Genomic DNA, 22,061 nt, shown 5'->3' on the forward strand with positions numbered 1-22,061 from the left:
AGGAGGGAGCCGGGCTGGGAGGGAGGTGGGGGGGTGGGGAGGGAGAAAAAGAAAGAAAATATTTTCCGTGTCCCCGCCTGCAGAGTCAGTGTGCGGTTTGGGAGAAAATGTGTCGGATATTTTGGGGCGGTCACGTGGGCGGGCGGGCTCCGAGAGGCCCCGGGACCGTCCCAGCCTAGAGTCCGTGCCCCCCGAGAACCCCCCATCACCGCGAGCCCCTGCCACTGCGACGCTCCATCCCCGCGACCGCCCGACGCCGGGACCTCGGGGCTCGGCGGCCTCCCTTCCCCCTCCCTCCCCCTCCAGGTGAGTCAGGCGGGGAAGTAGGCTCCGCCACCGCGGACGCCCGGGTCCTCCTCGGGCGAGGTGGGCTGGGGGCGGGGGCGCCGGGAGCCACGCCGGCTCGGTTCCTCCCCGCGCGGGTCTGGCTGTCCGCAGGGGTGGAGGGGGGCTTCCTGGCCCCGACTTGGGGGTCAGCCCTGAGGTGGGAAGGGATTGGGGAAGACAGGCTGGGCTGGGCTGGGCTGGGCTGTATTCACCCTTCATTGAGGTGAGTATTCTGGGAGAGCTTTGGGAGAAGAGTCTTCAGCCAGGGGGCTTCTATCCTTATTTTTGTGCCCGGAGTGTGAGGGGAGATAGGGTCCTCTCCTGCGGGGAAAGTCCACCATCCGCCTCCCCTCAGGCTTCCCCTGGGGAATCTGAGGGGAGGATTTTTGGTCCACGCTGATCCAAGTTCCTCCTTCCCTAGTGGAATGGCACCACTTGGACATCAGAAGGGCCAGAGGCAAATGATTCTGTCCCTTTGAGTCCGGAAGTTTGGAGAGACAAGTGGATAGGATAGGGATCTGTATAGCTGAACCTCAGTGAATTTGAACCGCCTTGAACCGCAGTGCAGGAGTCACTCTCTCATGTCTGCAACCTTGGGTGTGAGTCCTGGCTCCCTCCAGCCAAGGTAGGGAGCTCCTCCGGAGTATTCTTGAGGGGAGCCTGAATGGAACAAAGGCAGAGCAGGGAGACTGGGGCAGGGACCCAGGAGTTCCAGCCCCAGAGCCTTACTGGCGCTGCCTCCCTGTTTCCAGCTCTTACAGCCCAGTTCCCTTGACCTGACCCAGTCTGTAGGAGGGAATCTCTGCAGGTGGCCAGAGGGTAAGAGAATGCTGGGGGCGGGGTGGGGGGCAAGTAGCCTGAGGAAGGGTCTGTGGGGCAAGAAGCTGAGATGGTCGTGCCCCTTCAGGGTCCACATCTAGGGCAGTTATGGTATGAGTCCCGAAGTCTGAGGTTTGTACCCTTGCCATCACTGCTCAGATGCTGACTTAGGGTTGAGGACCACAGGTAGTGTCTCATTCCCTTGAGGCGAGAAAAGAGAGGGCAGAGGAGGGGGCAGGAGGCAGTGTGGGAGGGGTCCTGGAGCTTGGGTAACCCAAATAGACACACACTCTCACACACACACATGCTTGGAGCCTAGTAGGCAGCACAGGGCACACACCCCCATCCCGGCACACCCCCACCCCTGGCTCAGAAAGCCACCCAACTGGCACCTCCAGTTCCCCCCTCTGCCCCACCCTACCCGTGCCCTCCGATGCCCACACACATTCCACTGGCATTGCCTGCCTGCCTCCTGGGTACTGCCCCTCCCTGGGGCCAGTGAGGTAGAGGGAGGGCACACGGGGATGGGAGGTGGAGACTCAAGGGTCTGGACTCCCCCAAGGGTGGCAGAAGACCAGGGAAACCCGGCCTGCTCTTGCCTCCTGGGGAGCAGGCTGGGGGCCCAGGCCAGAGCAGAGGATGCCTGGGTCCTCCGCCCAGGCTGGGGATGGGGTCATGGAAAAAGGTGGTCGTGTTTATACAGAGGGGAGGGGGGCAGCGGGTGGAGAGCCGCCGACAAGAGCAGCTTTGTTCCAGGCTCTGGAGCGGGCAAGGCAGCAGAGAGACACCCCTGCCTCCATCCAGCAGCCCCCTTCATCCATGCCCTCCCCTCAACTCCACCTCAACTTGAAGAGAAGCAGCTTTGTAAGGGACCACTTTCCCCTGGTCAGCCCCCTCCACCTGAGGTGGCATCTTGGGAGGAAAGAAGTCCATTGTCCCTTCCTCAGGTCCCCCTGAAGTACCATGGTCTCTGGGTTCCTACTTTAGGATTTCCTTTTACACTGTGTACCAATGTCTTCAATTCCTTGGTCCCTTCCTCTACCAAAGACTTAGGACCCTCCCCTTCTCTTCCCAGCCAAGGCAGAGAAACCAAGGTTCAGAACTGGGATGAATCTCTTTCCCCTTCCTCTCTTCACTCAACTCTCAAGTTCCTTCTCTGAGGCAAAATAAGAGGAAGTTCTCGGGAGAACTGGGCTGTCCTTCACTCACTCACAGCTTCCCTCCTCCATAAGGACTAGGAGTCTGAGCATCCTTCTCTGGGACCCTCAAAGCTCTCCTGCTCTGCCCTCAGGTCTCTGTTTCCCACCCACAGGTGAGAAGCAAAGACAGAGAGTGCTGGACCACACAGCCAACTTATCAGCCTAAGACAGTCTGGGGAAGATGGGGGGACCTCTAGTAGCTTCTCATCCTTGGCGTTGGAGGGGTTAATCCACCTGGAATGTGGCCCAGCCTGTTAAGCTGTGGCCCAGGGGCCTCAGGGGCCTGGACTCCTGGCTCTACCCTGGCTTAACCTGGAAAGAGGACTGCAGGGAATAGGGTAAGGTGAAGGAGATGAACCCTGGGGGCTCAGAGCTCAGGGTTTTAGGACTTGGGGAGACACTGGTTTGAAGAGTCAGGGTGCTGGGGATCTGAGTGGTGCCAAGTGAGGGGCAGTGGCTGCTTTATGCATTGAGACTGAGTGATGGCTGGTGGCTTGGGGTCTGAGTTCCTGATACCTCCATGACAATTTACCTTCAGGAACTTGAAAGCCAAGGCAGAGGAGAGATAAAAAAGAAAGGGAAAAAATGAAGAAACAGAGGTACAAAGATGGAAAGATATTGATCGTAGAAGCAAAGACTGACGGAAAGAGATGTAAAATACCCATTATCTACCTCTGGGCCTGCCTACCCTGAGGACTCTGTGTTTCACTCTCTTCCGTCCTTGCTCTCTGACCTTCTTCATGTAGTCCATTATGGTTCTGGCTGGTAGAGGAGGCACCTAGGCTGAGATGACTCTCCTTTCCCAGTCCCTAACTCCCGAGACAGGTGGGCGATTCTGGCACTCCTAGGAAAGCCAACCTTCCCCTTGTCAGAGCATCAGGAGAGGAACCACCTGCCTAACCTAGGATTCCCACTTCCTCTTTCCCTCCATCCCCCTCGCCCTCCCCTGGGCTCAGGGGTCAGGCTATATTAGAGGAAGGGGGGATGCAGAGAGGGCTTCCTATATGTGGAGGGCTCAGAGAAGAGAGAGAAGAGATGGAGAAGCAAAGTAAACTGAGGACAGAGAGAGGAGCTTCCTAGCATCATGCCTGGCATAGAGCGGGGCTTCCATCAACCTCCGTGGATGTGAAGAGAGGTTAGGAAGTGAGGCATAATTGGAGACAGAGACAGACTAGGAGGGGAAACTCTCGGAGAGGGAGCACTGAAGAAGATGGAAAGAAAGGAATGCAAATTAAAGGAGGTATGGCGGAAGAGAAGGGGCAAGGAAAAAGAACATGAGGTACACAAAGCATTTAGTATGTGTCCTATATTATTCTAGACACTTTACATATGGTAAATTATTTAATCCTCGTAATAACCTTATGAAGTGGGCCTTATTATTCACAGTTGGTAAAGGAGGGAACTGAGGCCCAGAGAGATTAAGTAACGCTAATACATCAGAGGTCTTGCAGCTTGGAAGTGGTGGGGATCAATTCAGATAGTCTGGCTCCAGGATCTGTGTTCCAGAGAGGTGTAACATTTTTTGATAAAAGTGTTAAAACAGATATGATCACTTTCTCCAGAGTGGTAGAGAGTTTGAATCTTGGCTCTACCATTTACAGCCATGTGACCTTTAATCAGTCCCTTAACCTCTGTTTTCTCATCTGTGAAATGGGAATCATAATTCCTACTTGGCAGGATTGATGTGAGTGTTAAATCAAGTGTTCAGCCCATGATGGTGTTCAGTGGTCACTACCTAGCTTAGGAGTCCATTCTGCTGTGAGTCTGGAGGCTATCAGTCACCTTGTAAACTCAGTTTACCCTTTCTGGGAGAGTTTCTCTGAGCCTGCATCAGCTCCCACCCTGTGTCCCCACACTGAGTGCCCTGAGCAGTATGAACTGTGGCAGCAAGGAGAGAAAAGACTAGCTGGGTGAGGGTCATGGGGCTTGGAACCTCAAAGTGATCATTCTCTCATCCCTCCTTTTCCTTTCTTTCTCCTTAGGACTCTTGGAGACCCAGTGAGCAGGCCAGGCAGGGCGGGCACGGAGCCTCCCAGGCCAGGGCAGTGGGCATGGGCGGGGGCTGTGGCTGAAGAAGTCCCCCGCCCACAGCAGACCCCAGGGGACTCAGCCTCCCACACTGCCGCGGCCATGGCCACCAATAAGGAGCGACTCTTTGTGCCTGGTGCCCTGGGTCCTGGCTCTGGCTACCCAGGGGCTGGCTTCCCCTTCGCCTTCCCAGGGGCACTCAGGGGGTCTCCACCTTTTGAGATGCTGAGCCCTAGCTTCCGGGGCTTGGGCCAGCCTGACCTCCCCAAGGAGATGGCCTCTCTGTGTGAGTCTCAGGGATTGTGGGGGATGAGGGCAAGTGGAAACAGGAGGGCATTAGTGGGTGGATGAGCGAGAAAACTGGTGTCCCTGTTAGGAAGGCAGGCAGGCTTATGGCTTTGATCTAAAGGAGTAGCCATGAGGGGGTTTGGATATGAGCAAATGAACATCTTTGCGAATGAGAGTTCTCCTGTACAGCTAGGATAGGAAAGTGGCAAGCCTAAAATTTGGGACTCTGCAATTGCCTCCTGAGTGAATCAGCTAGCAGGGAGAACCTCTTTGTATGGGCAGCCAAGGGTGGGTCTGGGGAAGTCTGAGGCTGCTGCCTGCCTGCAGTGGGGGGTATGGGGAGTCAGGCTGTGAAGTGGAGGAGCCTGGGAGGACAATCTGCTGACTCTTGGATCAAGAGGTGAAATTGTCCTGAATTAGGGGGAGGCTGCAAAAAAGAGGAATGGAATCTAGTGCCAGGTACCCAGAGATGTCTGGGGTCAGGAAACTTCCCTCTTGCTTCTGGTTAAGTGAAAGTCGCTCAGTGTCCATGTCCGACTCTTTGTGACCCCATGGAATGCAGGCAGATTCTTTACCAGCAGAGCCACCAGGGAAGCCCCTTGCTTCTGGGAAGGGTGGAAATAGCCGCAAGGAAGGTAGCTCTTGTCTCATAAGTAATCCGGGGAAGTGGAGGGGGGGGTCCCATCAGCATCCTCTCCTCCAGCCATGTGGGCTGTGGACTCCTCTCTCTCTCTCCCTCTCTCTCTCTCTGGTCTGGCCCGGTGCCCACATGCTGTGCAGATCCCTGCTTGTCCCTCAGGCCTGCCCTCTTTGGGTGAAGCTGACAGTAGCAAGCCGAGGCCTCTCCTCTTCCCTCTGGGTCCCCTTTCCTTCCTCTTGGTAGTGAATCCTCCTCGCTGGGGTCATTTCAGGCATGGGTGCCCAGGAGCTGGAGGGCTAGGATGCTGGCTCCGTGTGATACAGGGTCAGCATGGGAGCCGGTGTAGAGAAGTTCCCACCTGGAAAGGAGGGGAGGTGATAGAGAGAGGGGCAGCTCCAGAGAGAGAAACAGAGAGGGAGAAGAAAAGACCAAAAGATAAAGATACATCCTTTATAGCTCCACAAGCTCAGAGAGAGAGAGGTGGAGAGAAGGGGCCTGTGTTCAGGAGCTGGCACTTGGAGGGTTGTATGTGTATGTGTGTGTGTGTGTGCGAAGGGGTGATTAAACAGGACTGGGGCTGGCAGCTCTGCTGGAAAGAGCAAGCTCACCTAGAGAAGGCAAGTGTGTGTGTGTGTGTGTGTGTGTGTGTGTGTGTGTGTGTGTGTGTGTAAAGCCATATGCAGTTGTATGCACAGTGTGGCCCTGAGACGCTGCTCATACACAGAATTCCAGGGTTGCAACAAAGAGTCAGTGTGAGGAGTGAGGTGGTATTTCATGGGCTGCTGACGGTGTGTCTGGGGTTTGGTGAGGCCTGCTGGTGGCCTGTCTGTAGTCCAACAGGGGTTATTTGGGTGGCATGCAGGTGAAGGAGAGAGCACAAAGCCCCCCTTATTGTAAACCTCAGCTGGGCTTCCCCTACCTCATTTGCACCCCATGAATCTGTCCCAGGGTCTTGGAGGTGGGAGGGAACCACCCTCCCACATGAATGCCCCTCTTGCAAAGAGCAGTACAACTCAGTCCCTTGGGACTTGATTTTCCCAAGTTTCTGAGGCAACTAAGGGAGTGGGGGTAGAAGGCAGAGGAGACAGAATGGTGTCGGCGAGAGTGTGGAGAGCCAGGAGCCAGCCCCCAGCAAAGTTCTCCATGTGCCCCTATGCCCTGGACACATGGAGAGCAAGGTCAGGGTTCAAAGTGAGGTCAAGGCAGGGGAAGGGGTCAGACTAAGCTCCATCCCCAAATGCTGCCCTGAAGGAGGGGGGCTGAAAGAAGCAATCCAAGGGAGAAGCCAGAGCCTGGGCTGGTAGCTGGGGAGGGTGTGGCTGGCAAGGGGGACAGGCCTGGGCAGAGAGGTGGCGGTGGGGAGGGGAGGAGGGGAAGGCCTGGGTCCAGACAGCTACCTGGGAGTGGGGCTCGAAGCACCTAGTGGTGGAGGAAAGGGAGGCAGCTGGGAGAGTCTGAGAGACCTCCCACAGAGGGGCAGCAGTGGCTGAAGGGCAAAGTGTAATCTCACTTCCCTTCCCTTTGTGACTGGGCCATCTAATGGAAGGGGACTGGAGGCCTAAGTCAAAGCCATGCTCACCTGGTGGCTGAGTCTCTTTCCTCAGCCTCTGTTGCTGGTCTGTGGGAGGGAGGGTGGTCTGTGAAGGACTCTGGAGCTTCACCCTGGGGCTGGCTCTTGGATCCAACTGCTGGGTCCCCAGCACCTTGGAGACATTAATGTTGAGAAGGGCAGTCTTGTTTCATCTCTTGGGGTGCTGCCCTGAGTGGGTAAGGCATCTCAGAACCGCCTGTTGGAGGAGGGGAGGGGAAGGGAACATGTGCTGCCAAGGCAAGCACAGGCCTGCGTGTGTGGAAAAGTGGAGGGGTGTGTGTGTGTGTATACATGTGCGAAGGTTTGAGTGTGCTTGCTCACTCATACACATGAAACCCTGGTGTCTGTGTCCCTGTGTATCTCAGTGTTATGACCACTGGTGTGGTCTATGTTTTATCAAGACTGCAGGGAACAGAGTGTGATGGAAGGGAAGGGAAGGCCTGCTCTGCCCGCCTCCCCCTCTTTAGAAGATAGCTGGTGTCCTGACAACCTAGCGCTGCTTGTCCTCTGAACTTGGTGACAGTGTCTCTGGGTCACAAAGCCCAGGCTGCACCATACCAAGTCACATGGAGAAACTGAGGACAGGCTGGCACAGGAAGAAAAAGAGTTCTACTTAAAAGAAACTGAAAAAGAGAGACTCAGAGATCTAAACAAGATGAGAGGGAAATATACAGGCTGGAAGGCGCAGACACAGAGAGAACCCAGACTCCGGGAGAGGCCAGGGGCCTTGTCAAGCGGGCAGGCCTGGTGGTGAGCAGGCGGCAGCGAGGCCTCCTCCAGGAAAAAACCCCAGCCGCTGCCTCCTTCCCCTCCCCTCCTGGTCTCTCCTGCTCAGGCTCAAGCTCCAGCTCCAGGCCGACACAAACGGGGCTTTGATTGCAACAGGAAACCTCTCTAGCGGGGGGAGCTGGGCAAGCCGCCGCCGCTGGGGCCCAGGCTGCACCCCCCTCTCCTGGCCCCCTACCCGGTCCCAGCCCCCATCCTGCCCAGCGCTCCTTACCGCCCTGCTTTGGGCCCCGGTCCTCATTCACACCTCCCTATCCCTCGGCTCCACTGCTGCCCCCACCTCCGGAGACCCCTCCCATTCATTGCCCTTCAGGTGGGACTCCTAAGTTAGGACTTACCCTTGGGGTGGGGCCTTCTCTGCTTTGAAATGCCCTCTTTTCAGTTTTTTGAGGGAAGGTTTTGGAAGAAAAGGAGAATTTAGCATGAGGATTTCAGAGCCAGTTATCCTCAAGCCCCTTCCAGAAGGTGGCAGGAGGGGAGCAAAGGAGAGATGCAGAAGGAGCTAGCTGTCCCTCCCCCCCACAGCCCCTTGATGGCCAAATGCATCCTTGCCAGGGTGGTCGGGGCTCTGAGGGGTGACCATGCCAGGCTCAGTGTGAATGGCTTCATTAGTGGGGGAGGGGGTACGCTCTTCCTTGCCTCTGGGACCATGCTTTGTGGGGCTCCAGCTGGGAGGGGTGCGCTTTGGTGGCGGGGATCATAGGGAAGGGGGTGAGTCAGGCAGCAGCCCCCCCTTATACTCCCACCAGGCTGGTGGAGAACATCTGGTTCCCATGAAATGCTAGAAGGCTAATGGGTCTAATTGCTGCAATAAGGGCTGGGGGGACTTTGGGGAAAAGAGGGGGCACTAGATTCCCCCATCCTTTTACCTTCTCCTCAAGGCTAAGACTGTCTAGAATGGGGGTTGGGGTTGGGGGTTAGGGTGGCCCTGACACCGTATTGTCTAGTCCCTTCTAAGGCCCCCTCTCCCTGCAATGCCTGGGAAAGACACACAGATGGGGTGATGAGGAGTGGGGTGCATCTGGTGACTAGAAAGGGGGGCTATTGAGGACTCATAACTTCTCGGAGCCCTCCCCCCACACCTCCTGTGCCCCACTCCCAACCCCCCTCCCTGTGACAGGCCTGGCCACTTCTGGTTCTAATTACCAACCAGGCAGGCCTGACTTAATTGGGACCTTTCAGATTTCTGAGGGGGAAGGGTGGGGTGGGGGGGACTGACAGCCTGGAGTTGACTAATCAGGGCTTTTCCCCCCTTGTTTTGGGGGTACTCCTCATTTTGCACTTAATTGATGTTTTTGCCACTGGCCAGGTTCTGAATCAGAAATCTGTCACCCGTTTTTTCTCTTCGTGGGGAATGGCTGGATCCAGAGATGGTGTATTTGGGGTGGAGGGCAAGAACTGGGAGCTCAGGCAGGCTGGATTGGAAAAGACCAATGCATTCCGTCTTCATCCCTGCTTCCAGCCCCCCAGTCGGCCCTGCCACCCCAGACCCCCCCATCCGCCAACCAGGCCCTCCTTCCCAGCCCAGCCCCCTTCAGTCCCCGGCAGCCACCCCAGCCCCTCCTCCGCGCCTGCCTTCCCTTCCCTCGCCTACTCTGGCACCCCTTCCTGCTCTTTATTCTTCCAAACTGGCGCCCCACTCCAGCGGTACCCCAGTGCGCCCCCCACCCGGTACAACAGATTCTTAGAAAAGCGCGCCCCGCCCTGGCCCAGCCACCGCCGCCGGGCGGGGGAATGGGCCGGGCCGGGCGCCGCTCCTGCTCCCCCGGCGCTCCCCGTGCGAGCGGCGCTGACAGAGCCGGCTGGGCCGGCCCGCCGGGCGGCCGGGCGGCGGGCGGGGCGCGGAGGAGGGGGCGGTTTCCGGGAGTCGCCGCCGCTGGCGCTGTCCCGGGGCCAGGGTCCCCGAGTCGGCCCGGCCCGACGAGGGCAAACTCTTGACGTGGCCAAACCCCCGCCCCCTCACCCCCTTCTTCGCCGGGCGAGGGCGCTCAGTGCCCGGAAGGGGCCCGCGAGGAAGGAGTGGGGCGGCCCTAGGAGATCCGAAGGGCACCAAGTGTGGCACTAAAGGGGAGAAGGGGCAGTTTGCCATTGGTGGGGGTATCGAATGGCTTGGAGAACAGTTACCGACCAGGACTCGCAGTTATTGCCGAGAGGGGCACTGGGCACTTGGGGGCGATTGGCACTCTGGGGGAGGGGAGTTGGCACTCAGGAGGGCAGTGGGGTCTGAGACGCAGACGGCATGGTGGGAGCAGTCTTGCGCCCTACAAGTGATGCCAGTTTCGAGGAAGGGGCGCTGGGAGAGGCAGTGGAGGCGCTCCGGGGATGTCAGCCCCGGGATGGGCCTTGCGGGACTCGGAGGGAGGCGGCCCGGGCCACGGCGGAGGGAGGACCGCTCGGGCTAGGAGGGGTAGACTCCGGCTGCGCAGGAGGGGCGAGGGGGACTCCGCGGCGGCGCTGGCTAAGGCCTGGGCGGGGTGGGGCGGGGCCGGGTCAGGGGGAGGTGAGCGCGCCCGGCCACCCGCCCCGAGGGGGGTTCCCGGAGAGTTCACGGCGGGAGCGCGCTCCGGCCCTCGGACCGGGGGTGGGGAGGACGGGAAGGAAGGAGCAGGCTGCGCGCGCCCAGCCGCAGGAATGTACTGTTCGGCCCTGCGGCGCGCGCGCGGAGGGAGAGGGAGGAGCCAGGCCTGGGAATGAGGGGGTGGAGGTAGTGCAGGTCCCTGGGCTCTGGAGAACTGCCGCGCTCAGGGGACCTCCATGTTCCCCTCTCCCCAGTCCTCCGTGACACCCCTGCCTGTATAGACTTGTGTAAAAAAAAGGACTGTTGGGGGAAGGGGGAAACTCGAAAGGAAATGCGTGTGCTTGGTTCCTCCACTCCTTCCCCCATCCCCGATCGGGGCACGCGCCTGAGTGCAAAAGCTTGCAAAGCCTCCCGGCTGTAGAGAGAAAATCCTTGCAAGCATTCTCCCGAGCCAGGTGTGTCTGCAAAAACGTGTGTGTACACCTCTGATTTTATGCGCGTGCAGACATGCATGTGCACTATTGCATATTTGCAAATGCGTGGTGCCTGCCAAGATAAATGCATGCACGGATGTGTGTCTAAGCAAGCAAGCGCGCGGCGGTGCGAGTGTGTGTGTGTGTATGTGTGTGTGTGTGCGCTCCACTCCCAGCTCTGCTCATCTTGGTGCCCGGCCCCCTTAGCTCTCCAAGCCCCACCCCCCACCCCTCTGGGCTTCGCTTTTACAAAAGGTCTCCCCAGTGCTAGCTGCCGAGGCGCCCAGAGTGAGCTAGACCGCGGCTGGAGCGGCAGCCCCGGCTTTGCGCCCCGCCCAGTCCTTTCCCCTGCTGGGGATCCCCCTCTTCCCCGCCCACCCCTTACCCCCCATGCAGCCCGGCGCCCTACGCTAGCCCTCCCCCTCCCCCTCCCCCCCTCCAGGAGCGGGGCGCCGCCGGGGGAGGAGGGGGAATCGGCCGCGGGTTCTCGGTGTTCCCAGCACCCAGCTTCCCTCCAAGCCGGGTCGCGATGTACGACTGCATGGAAACATTTGTCCCGGGTCCGCGACGGCTGTACGGGGCAGGCGGACCCGGGGCTGGCTTGCTGCGCAGAGCCGCCGGCAGCTCCTGTTTCGCCGGACTCGAGTCTTTTGCCTGGCCGCAACCCGCCAGTCTGCAGTGTAGGTACCCGAGCCTGGGGGTGGGGTGTGGGGTGCAGGACAGGCAGCGGCTCTCTCTCTCCATGTGTAAAAGGTGGACCCGGGGTGCAAGGGGGCATTCTGACCGTTTCCATGTGAGGGTCGGGTGTGTAGGAAAGAGAAGTACTGGCCCTTTAAAAGTGGGGGCCTCAGCGACTCCTTTGGGTGTGGGCAGTAGTGTTTGGAGTGTGTGTGTGGTTTCGATGGTGGGTGTATAGCTAGGATCTGTGGTTGATGCCCCTCCAGGGTTCCCGGAGATAGGGAGAGGCCGAGGTGCGTTGGTAGTTTGTGTCGGCAGGTTCGTGGCCCCGGAGGGCTATGGCACCCAGGACCATGGGTGGCGTTTGTAAAGTCCATGTGGGAAGTTGCGAGTGTAAAAAATATATATATCGTTTGCGGAGCGTGGGCATCCCTTGTGTGTGCAGCGCCTAGCTTAGGCGGTGCGAGTGTGGGTGCAGGGGTCTCTCCACGCAGCATCACCCTCCGCCTGCTTTGGCAGGTCCGCATGGCTGGCCCCGTGTGGAATTGTTTGTGGTGTGAGGCCGGGAGGGTGTGTGCCCTGCGTGGCTGCGGGGGCGGTTTTGGAAAGGGCTGTGTTGGAGCGTGCATCCTCTGGGTGTGCTGTGTGCGGGGTGGAAGGGGTTGTGCACACTAAGGCGGCCAGATTGGGTTCTGGCGCCCCCCTCCCCCACTGAGAAAAGAAATGTTAGGAAATGTGTATAGGGTTGTGTGCACTTTTTCCTATGGCTCCAGCCCACAACTTCAGTAGGAAGGGAAAAGTTTCAAGCAAAGTTTGTGTATGGTGAGGAGGGGCCTGGAGGTAACACCGGCTGGGGAAGCAGGACTCCTGGGTCCCCAATACACATCTTTCCCTCTCTGTGAAATGGGAGATGCCAGGCCTGGGGCCCTGGAACCCCTTTCCAGAGCGGTAATAAAAAGCCGGGGACTGAGAGGCAGTAAAAATGAAGTCCAGATGAGAGGCGGCTTTGAAGCCCGGGCCGAAGTGCCGGGCGGGGGTGGGGGGGTTGGTGGGGGGGTGGGGAGGAGCTGGGAGGGGAGCCTGGAACACCCCCGAATTTCCCCGGGGCTGGGACGGCGCTCCAGCCCGGGGATGCGGGACTGGGGGGCACTCTGGGAAGGGGCGGGAGGCGGGCGCCCGGGGAGTGTGCGCGCGGGGTCACTGAGCCCCCGCCAACGCGCCTCGCTCCTTGGCACACGGCAGCGCTGTTTACGAGATCGCTTTTTTTTTTTTGGGTCTTTTGGTTGCAGGGCAGAGCTGCTCAGATTTAACAACTGGGAGACTGGAAGAGGGAGGTGGCAAATAGGAGACCGAACTGTGGGGTGGGGTGGGGCAAGAAAGAAAAGTGTAGCATTTAAAGGGCGGGGAAAACATGAACTAGTGCCTTGCACCAAACCAAATCCTTGTGAATTCTTAACTTTCCGCTCATAGTCGGACAAGATGGGGATTTGGGGTATGTTGGGAAGTATACTGAGATGGAAAGAATCTCCCAGGAAGGGTTTTTGCGGGGACTGGGCAACGACTTGGTTTTTTTCAGGCCCAGAGAAGCCCATGGGACTTGGCTGGCAAGTCAGTTTGGACCAACAGTTCTGGCTTCTAGGGTCTTGGCGGGGCTTCGGGCCTGCTCCACACACTTGCAGAGAGAAAGTAGTTTAGACCTATGTGTCTAGACTAGGGAACGAAAGAAGTTCTTTGGTGTGTCTGCGAGTGCTTGGCAGCTCCAGTATTCTGGTGCTGCGTTGGCAGGCCATGGGTGTCTGTCTGGTGGCAGAGCTTCTTGCTTGCAACTGTGAAGCAAATGCTGGATGTTGTGTATCTACCTTGTGCATCCACCTCCACAGTGTGGCTGGAGTACATGTGCCTCTGTGGCAGGGTCCCCGTTGGGGTATAGGAGCTGGTTGGTAATGTGCCTGCTTTTGTGCCCTGTGTGTTGTTGATGTGTGAGAGTGTCTCCAAGGAGGTGTGTGTCGTCAGATTGTGAGTCCGGGCTTCTCAGCCCTGGGCCTCGCAGCTGGGAGTGTTTACAGCCGGTTATAAAGAGTTTGTTTGAAGCTCCGCTCAGCCTGGCCAGGAATTTCCTCAATTTCAGCAATTTGGGCTTTAAAAGGAGAAAAACCCAGAGCCCACCCCCTCCTCCGCAGCAGGGGCCCCTGCTTAGCCCGACCAGGCATCATCATGGTGGGGTCTCTGCCCAGGGCTGAGAAAGGAATCTGAGCAGAGCTGACCCACTTAGCCTTCCTGTGCCCTTCGCTCCAGATTGACCAGAGCCACTGAGCTGCACTTTAGGGTTCAAGGGTGAGGGTGTGTCAGAGGGGTACCGAGAAGGGACCACAGTACCATGAGTACGAGAAAAGCTGCCCCTGGCCTGTCTCCCTGCCACCCCCACTCTCGTGATTGGCTGGCACGGGCCCATGCCAGTCTGACCGCACCCAGGCCCTTTCGCAAGAGAGGAAATGAGGCAGCGCTCTGCGGGCAGGGAGGGCGTCAGTGCGGGTAAGCACCACCCCACGCACCGGCCTGTGGGCAGCACATGTGCCCTCAGACACCGGGACCATCCTGAAAGAAAGGCATTCCAGCCCACCCCCCATCTCTCAGCACTAGCCCCCCTCCCATCTCCTGCCCGGTTCTGAATAGGCTCCAGGCACCCTCCTATCCTCCACTCCTCGCTCTCCTTTTTCTTTGGGGAATCTCACTCTAGCTGGATTCTTATGCTAATTGAGTGTCTGTGTGTGTTGGGGGGCGGAGAGGGCTTCCCTCCTGTGGGGAGGGTGGAGCTAGTCCGGAACCCCAGCATCCTGGCATCCCAGGCCTTTCTGTCCTTCTGGCAGCCTGGGTGGACTTCTGACCAGATGGGCTACAGCAGGTTGGAAGGAAGAAGGTGTTCGTGAGGTGGGTGCAAGCAAGGGACACTTGTTAGGGAGGGTTTTAGGGTTTTCTTGCATTAACTTAGGCCTTCCAGGTTTGGGCAACTGGTCCTACAGGTTGAATAATTAAAAGATTTTTTTTTTTTTTCACCCTCTGAAGACCAACCACACACTCAAAAGAGGTTTACTCAGCAGCCTCCTAAACAGAGGGTGTCCTCCCCACAAACTCTCTGCGTGGCATGGGCTGAGATCTTTTTTGAGCAGTGTGTGGCTTTTGCAGGGGAGGTTTAGGAGTGAAGACATAGCTCAGAGATGGTCCAGAGGTACTCCCCTCCCCTATCAACCCCGGTTACCCACTGTCACCTGACTTCTGGTTTGCTACACCCCCAACAACTTCTAGACCTGAGAATCTGAGCAAATACCTGTCTCCCTTTCCTAACTTCTCTCACTCCTAGCCTGGTCAGTTAGATCTAGACCTGAGATCTTCCGCTCCCCCCCACTCCCTACTACCCCCACGCCTGTCCCACCCCCATAGCTGGCAATGTGGCGCTGGGCTGGCCCCATCCCTCCATAGGCCTCCATTTCTTCAGGTGTAAAATAAGGCTTTTGCATGTGCCCTAACCTACTTTCCCAATCCCTGCGTCCCATTTGTTCCACCGTCGCAGCGGTTTCTAGGGAAAAGGACATTGGTGGTTATTTGGGGGATGGTTTGAGGGGGGACTGGAGAAGGAAATGGCAACCCCATTCAGTATTCTTGCCTGGAAAATTCCATGGACAGAGGAGCCTGGCATGCTACAGTCCATGGGGGTGCAAAGAGTCGGACATGACCTGAGAGTGCAAAGAGTCGGACATGACCTGAGAGTGCACGCGCACATACACCTTGAGGGGGGAAAAGATGCAGGACTGTCCACCCTGTGCTGCTTGAGAGAAGATGAGGCTCTCTTCTACCTTCTGAGTCTCCTAGCAGGTGATTTAGCCAGGTGCTAGCCACAGGTGGCCTGGAATTGCCTCTTCACCCCCAGATCTGTGGCCTCTTGAGCAGAAGGGTAGGAGGGAGTCTTCTGACAGGGACCCAAAGTGAGAGGGAGTGACTAGAGAGTTCAGAACCACAGGCCGATACCCCTTTACACACCCACTTTGTAGCTGAGCAAACTGAGGCCCAGAGAATTTAACTTCCGAAATGGCCTGGACCCAGAATTTGGAGAATTGAGCAGTTGTATAGGACATTATTATAGGGGGAGATGGCCAGGTTGGGAGGTAATAGTAGTCATTTGAGGGTTTCTGGAAGTGTTTACTCTGGGGCTGTATATGGGTTGTTGGGACTTTAAATCAGTGTGGTGGCAATGGTGTCATCGCTGAGCCAGAGGAAGAAGTGGGAATGTGGGGTGTGTATCTGATGAGGATGCCTAGAGATCTGAGGGGGCTTCTCCCCTGACCCTCACATCACTGCTTCTCCCCAGCGGTGGAGACACAGAGCACTAGCTCAGAGGAGATGGTGCCAAGCTCGCCCTCGCCCCCTCCACCTCCCCGGGTCTACAAGCCGTGCTTCGTGTGCAATGACAAGTCCTCTGGCTACCACTATGGGGTCAGCTCTTGTGAAGGCTGCAAGGTGTGTATGGGGTGGATGTGGGTGTGTTGGGCATCCAGAGTTGATTGAGTGAGATCAGAGACTGTGTGTGGGTGGGTATCCCTCTGGGGTGGGAGGGGCTGGCTGCTTTGCACAGATGTGGTTGAGCCTGGGACCACCTGCAAGGCCTGTGAGAGGCTGGTACTCCCAGCATCCTGCTTCACTGACCCTCCTCCCTTACCCCCAACCCCAGGGCTTCTTCCGTCGCAGCATCCAGAAGAACATGGTGTACACATGTCACCGTGACAAAAACTGTATCATCAACAAGGTGACCCGGAATCGTTGCCAGTACTGCCGGCTACAGAAATGCTTTGAAGTTGGCATGTCCAAGGAAGGTAGGCCCTTAGGCTTGCCTGGGCAGGAGCACTCCTGTCCTAGCCTGTGGCTGCCACACTCTTCCCACTGGCTGCCCCCACTTCCCTGACCTCTGTGATCAGCCTCCAGCCGCCCTGGAGTGCTGCCTCCTCCTGGGCCAGTCCTATTTGATTAGTTCCATTCACCCAGGAGACCCCACCCCTTCCCATTCCCCCTTCTCAGAGCTTAACCCTTCCTCTGAATGAGGGAATGGGGGTTACCATTGCACATTCCTTGTTTCATGGGCAAGTTGGGGGGCTTGCCAGTCTCCTCCCCTGCTCCCAGCACTCAGCCTGAGGTGGATCTGGGGTGCCCCCCCTCCCCTGCGCCATTGTGCTGCCAAGGCTATAAGTGGATATCCTGCCGCCTGCATATCCTGCCCCCCCTCCCCAGCTCCTGCAGGGTGACAGGAAGGGCAGGATGGAGCCGAATGGCCTGGAGAGGGAGCAGGGGCTGCAGGCCCTGGGTGGGGCTGGGGAGAGCCAGCCTGGTAATGGGAGCTCGTGTAAGAGACTGGGAACCCGAGGCACTGCCCTAGGGTCCCAGGGAATGGGTGCTCTTGAGTGTATTGAGTTAGCGTGAGAGGGGATACGGGAGGGAGATTCTGAGGGTCCTGACCCTCTCCTGATCTGCCTCTACCCCCAAGCCGTAAGGAATGATCGCAACAAGAAGAAGAAAGAGGTGAAGGAAGAAGGGTCGCTTGACAGCTATGAGCTGAGCCCTCAGTTAGAAGAGCTCATCACCAAGGTCAGCAAGGCCCATCAGGAAACCTTCCCCTCGCTCTGCCAGCTGGGCAAGTACACCACGGTGAGGAGTGGGCAGGGCCCCGGTGAGGGCAGGGGACTGCTGACTTTGGAGAATGGATAGGGATGGTGTTGGAGGCCTTGGTCTGGTGCTGCTGGTGCTGATAACAATGAGGGCATCTGGATGCAGAAGGGAGAGCCAGGGGTTTTGGCAGAAGGAAGACAGCCCAGGACGACCCTTAGTTTGTTTTCTAACCTGCTGTTGCTGCAGAACTCCAGTGCAGACCACAGGGTGCAGCTGGATTTGGGGCTGTGGGACAAGTTCAGCGAGCTGGCCACCAAGTGCATCATCAAGATCGTGGAGTTTGCCAAGCGATTACCTGGCTTCACTGGGCTCAGCATTGCTGACCAGATCACTCTGCTCAAAGCCGCCTGCCTGGACATCCTGGTAAGATAAACCCTGGGCCCTGTCTTCCATCATAGCCTGACCCTCAGACGAGAACATGGAGTTGGTCCACACAAAGATTTTGTTATCTCCAATCTGGGACTGCCCCAGATAGCCTCGAAACCCAAGCTCTTTTTTATCTTAATCTTTGCCCCTGAGATCTGATCCTAGACTTCTGAATGCCCTGCCTTCTGACTTCTCTTCTCTTCCCCCAACTTCAGACCCTCCATCTGTCTTCCTTCCTTCTCCTGCCTGCTTTAGGTGGCCCTCCTTTAGGACCTAACTTCCTCGCTTTCTACCTGCACCTCATCCTCTTTTCCCTCCCACCCTATGTGCTCCTTCCCAGAGACAGCACTAACCCTCCCCGCCCCCCCCCCAGATGCTGCGGATCTGCACAAGGTACACCCCAGAGCAGGACACTATGACCTTCTCTGATGGGCTGACCCTGAACCGGACTCAGATGCACAACGCCGGCTTCGGGCCCCTCACAGACCTCGTCTTTGCCTTCGCTGGGCAGCTCCTGCCGCTGGAGATGGACGACACAGAGACAGGCCTGCTCAGTGCCATCTGCCTCATCTGCGGAGGTGCAGGGGCGCCCCCTGGTGCTGACTCAGATTACTTTCCCACTGCACCCCACACCTGATCTCCAGCCTGGCTGGAGACCTTAGTCCTACCCCAGACTCCTCAGCTCCAGTTACAGACTGCCCAGCAGCCTGGAACAAGCAACGAGAAGAGGGGGAGAGCTGGGACGGGGGATAGGGAGCTGAGGAGACCCCCGGTACTAGTGCTGACATAGAGGTCTGTGCTTAGTCACTCAGTCGTGTCTGACTCTTTGCGACCCTATGGACTGTAGCCCGCCAGGCTCCTCTGTCCATGCGGATTCTCCAGGCAAGAATACTGGAGTGGGTTGCCATGCCCTCCTCCAAGGGATCTTCCCTACCCAGGGATCGAACCCAGGTCTCCCTCCAGGTCTCCCGCATTGCAGGCAGATTCTTTACCGACTGAGCCACTAAGGGACGCCCTGGGCAGAAATGATTTACCAGAGAAAACCTCTTGCCAGAGCGGGAAGGAATAGGGATTGGAGCAGGGGAGATGGCTTGAGTGGGGCTCATGGTCAGGGTTTGGGGCCTGGAGGGCCATAGGGCAGGGATCCTTGGGATCAGCCACTCGTCACTGTCTTCCGCATCTCTCTCACTCACCTGTGCTTGTCCCCACAGACCGCATGGACCTGGAGGAGCCTGAGAAAGTAGACAAGCTGCAGGAACCGCTGCTCGAAGCCCTGAGGCTCTATGCCCGGCGCCGGCGACCCAGTCAGCCCTATATGTTCCCCAGGATGCTCATGAAGATCACTGACCTCCGGGGCATCAGCACCAAGGGTTAGTCGGGAGCGAGCCTCCCCTCTGTCTTCTTGGAGCTGCTGGTCTCCCAGGTCAGGCAGAGACAAGAGCAGAGTGGGTTAGAATCAGGTAGCCTGCACTCGCATCCTCGCTCTGCTACATGCTAGTGGGAACACTTGGTGCAAAATACCTTTCCTTTTGGTACCTTGTTTTTCTGTTTGTGAGGATGAAACAAGTTAACACACAACAGGCTTACAACTGTGCTGAGTTATAAAGTTCAATGCCTCCTGCCCTGGACAGAGGAGATGTTTCCATCATCACAGGAAGGTTGATTGGACAGTGTTGGTTCAGGAGGATGCCTGGCAGACAGTGTTTGATAAATGTTAGTCCTAGTGATAAAATGTTATTAAGAACAGCCCTAAGAACAGCTGGCAAGCTATGGGCTTACAGAGGGGGTCCAGGGTGTGTGGCTGGAAGGTGGGCACTGTATGATCTTGGAGGAGACAGCCTGAAAGGAAGGGTGGGCAGTGGGCTTGGCAGAGAAGACAGGCAGAGTCTCCAGGCAGAGGAGTGGTCCCTAGGAGCTTTAGAGTAGAAAGAGGGTGAGAAAGAGGCAGACAGAGGTAACAGGCCTGTGCTGGGAGCCCCCAGAGGGCAGTAAAGCAGAGTTAGGGAGGCCGCCGTAGGGGCTGTACCTCAGCCCCCCTGAATCTTCTTGTTCCTCCACTGCAGGAGCAGAAAGGGCCATTACCCTGAAGATGGAGATTCCAGGCCCAATGCCTCCCCTGATCCGAGAAATGCTGGAGAACCCCGAAATGTTTGAGGACGACTCCTCGCAGCCTGGCCCTCACCCCAAGGCTTCCAGCGAGGATGAGGTTCCCGGGGGCCAGGGCAGAGGGGGCCGCAGCCCCCGTCCTGACCAGGGTCCCTGACTTCCCCTGCCTTGGGGGTTGGGGCTCCAGGCAGCAGACTGACCATCTCCCAGACACCGCCAGTGACTGGGGGAGGACCTGCTCTGCCCTCTCCCCACCCCTTCCAGTGAGCTCCTTGTTTTTGCCAAAGTTTCCAGGGGTGCCTCTGTGTTCATCCCCATCTTGCTCTAACCGGCTCCCTCTCTAGTCCTGGGGGCCTGCCCTGTTCCCTCCAGGAGAGAGGGCAGAGGGGTGAGCCTGGGTTTGGACTCTGAAATCTTAGCACTGCCCCTCAGACACCAGGGTCCAGGGTCCCCAGGGTAGGAGGAAGACCCTTCATTCCACAGCCCCTTCCTCTGCTGGGTGCTTAGGCCTCTGGGAGCAAACAGGAACACTAGAGACCAAAAAGGGGGCCGTAGGGGGAGGGCTGAGCCCACCTTCTTGCCCCTGTCCTTGGTGCCTAATGCTGCGTGAGGCACCTGCTGGGTGCATACTGCCCGCTGTGCCCCGTCCTCATGCCAGGTCAGAGTGGGGCAGCCCGGGCCCTGCATTTCTGTTGGGGGGGTGCAGAGGGTGAAAGGGACAGATGTGGATTGCTCCGCACCTCTTCACTCGGGCCTCCGTTACAAGCCCCTCCCCCATCCCTGTCACGTGCCTTGGGCCTCCCTGCCCCTCATCTCAGCCATGGGGCAGGGACCCTCCTACACTACAGAGGGGCCAGGGGATCCCTCTCCCCCTAGTGCCTTCCCCCTTGACCCCCCAGAGCAGCTTGGCCCAGGGAGAGGTGGGGTGGGCACTGCTTAGCTGATCCCGCCCTGACCCAGAGGAAGCCTCTATTTATTTATTAGCTTTTGTTTACACCCTGGAATTGACCCCTTCCTCCAGGGGACTTGGGAGGGGGAGCCCAGGGCCCCTGTGACCCCGCCCTTCCTCCAATCCCCAGTTTGTATTTAGCTGCCAAATAAGATTCCCACTGGCTCCCCTTTTTCTCTGGGGGGTCCGGGTGCTGTCCCCTCCCCTCTGTTTACATTTCTCCTCCACCCCCACCCCAGCCCCGCTGTATCGCATATTGCTGAGTTTTCTATTTTTGCAAAATAAAGTGATGGAAACTCATGGGATGTGGCTCCCTGGGGTGGGGGAAGCAACCAGGTGACCTGGAGAGGGACTGGATGGGGAGGGTGGATCATGCAGGCTTCTTAGGGCAACTGGGAAATAGGATGAAATGCACTGGGTGGGCATGGTGGGAGGGGGACCCAAAGGGAGTCCACAAGGGCCCTCCCATGTTCACCAGGTGTGGGTGCTTAGATTGGACTTTGTGAACCTCCAGGAAGGTGCTGGGCCTCAGAGGTCTTTAAGCTGTCCCCACCCCCAGTTCTGTAGACTGTGCACATCTGCCCTTCTCTGGGGAGGGGGTCGTTGCCGTTTCATTTGGTTCTCAGGAGGGTCCCTGGCCCCAGAAGAAAAGAAGCACGGTGTACATCTCAGTTACAGTGTGTCTGTTTTACGCCAACCCCTCACCCCATGAGCCACCTGCACTGTGACCCCAGGATCACCTTCTGAGTCAATCCGTCTACCCTTTCTGAGCCCACCCTTCTCTCCATGGCCCTGCTTGCCCTCCACAACCCCACTCTTACCTTTTGTCCTAATTCCTCTCCTTGCCCCTGCATGCCCTAGCCCCTGCAGCACCCCAACCTCAGCCCCACTGCCTTTGACCTCTGCCATTGTGCCCCTAGACTCTCCCTGGACCCCTGTGACTCCCCGTCAACACCCACCCCTCCCTTCTTCCCTGGGATAGCGCCTTGCCTACCTGTGCTTGGCTGTCTTTACCGAGGACCTGTGCATATGGGGGAGAGAGGTTGAGGATGTGGGAGCAGGGGAAGAGAGAAGAGGGGGAAAAGCAGAAGAAGAAAGTGAAAGAAGCTCTAGAGGAAACCACAGGGCCTGTAGGGAAGGAGGGGTCATTTCTGTGGCAACCCTGGTTGTGGGGGAAGGGCAAGAGGTCTGAGAGCCAGAGGCTGGCTGAAGCCCACCCAGAGGAGGACCCCCTTCTCCCCAGTTGCTCCTCTGGCAGCTACACCCCTGCCACCCACTTGATGTTCACTGAACACCTGCCAGGAGATGAGCTCTGTGGCCCCTGCACAGTAGAGACAGACCTGTGAACAGACATCACGTCCAGTTCCTTCTTAAAACACCCTGTGGTCAACTGCAGGCCTCAACCTCTTTTCCCAGCAGCCTCATCCTTGCCCTGCTCCAGTTGCCATGTGGGTGCTCATTTTTGCCCAGTTCACCTCTGCCACCCCCATCCCAGCCTCCACCGCTGTTGACTCCTTGGACCCCCAACCTCATCCTTTGAGCCTGCCCTGTGCCAATGTCTCCCAACTTTCCAGAGTCTGG

General features: G+C 57.8%; 1 protein-coding gene across 6 annotated transcripts; it reads left to right on the forward strand.

Moving 5' to 3' along the window:
* Positions 1 to 67: 67 nt before the first annotated feature.
* Positions 68 to 20,780, forward strand: RARG (retinoic acid receptor gamma). 6 transcript variants are annotated; one of them, XM_081596118.1, is made up of 10 exons: positions 68 to 306; positions 1,080 to 1,146; positions 4,328 to 4,659; positions 15,711 to 15,859; positions 16,071 to 16,212; positions 16,878 to 17,038; positions 17,246 to 17,422; positions 17,799 to 18,003; positions 18,637 to 18,795; positions 19,489 to 20,780. In XM_081596118.1, the coding sequence occupies exons 3-10, from the start codon at positions 4,476 to 4,478 to the stop codon at positions 19,686 to 19,688; spliced, it is 1,377 nt and encodes a 458-aa protein (XP_081452244.1). In that variant the 5' UTR covers positions 68 to 306; positions 1,080 to 1,146; positions 4,328 to 4,475; the 3' UTR covers positions 19,689 to 20,780. The 6 variants fall into 6 exon arrangements, with proteins under 6 accessions (XP_081452244.1, XP_081452243.1, XP_081452245.1 ...); XM_081596117.1 differs by lacking the exon at positions 1,080 to 1,146; XM_081596119.1 differs by lacking the exons at positions 68 to 306; positions 1,080 to 1,146 and adding an exon at positions 2,459 to 2,683.
* Positions 20,781 to 22,061: the final 1,281 nt, after the last annotated feature.

Source organism: Giraffa tippelskirchi, chromosome 4, assembly GCF_054371585.1.
Source record: "Giraffa tippelskirchi isolate mGirTip1 chromosome 4, T2T-mGirTip1v1.2.pri, whole genome shotgun sequence".
Taxonomy (NCBI): domain Eukaryota; kingdom Metazoa; phylum Chordata; class Mammalia; order Artiodactyla; family Giraffidae; genus Giraffa; species Giraffa tippelskirchi.

Coding starts and splice junctions, on each gene's coding strand:
- RARG (XM_081596118.1), top strand. CDS start 4,476: ATGGCCACCAATAAGGAGCGACTCTTTGTGCCTGGTGCCCTGGGTCCT. Junction 4,660..15,710: donor CAAGGAGATGGCCTCTCTGT/GTGAGTCTCAGG, acceptor GCTTCTCCCCAG/CGGTGGAGACACAGAGCACT. Junction 15,860..16,070: donor GCTCTTGTGAAGGCTGCAAG/GTGTGTATGGGG, acceptor CCCCAACCCCAG/GGCTTCTTCCGTCGCAGCAT.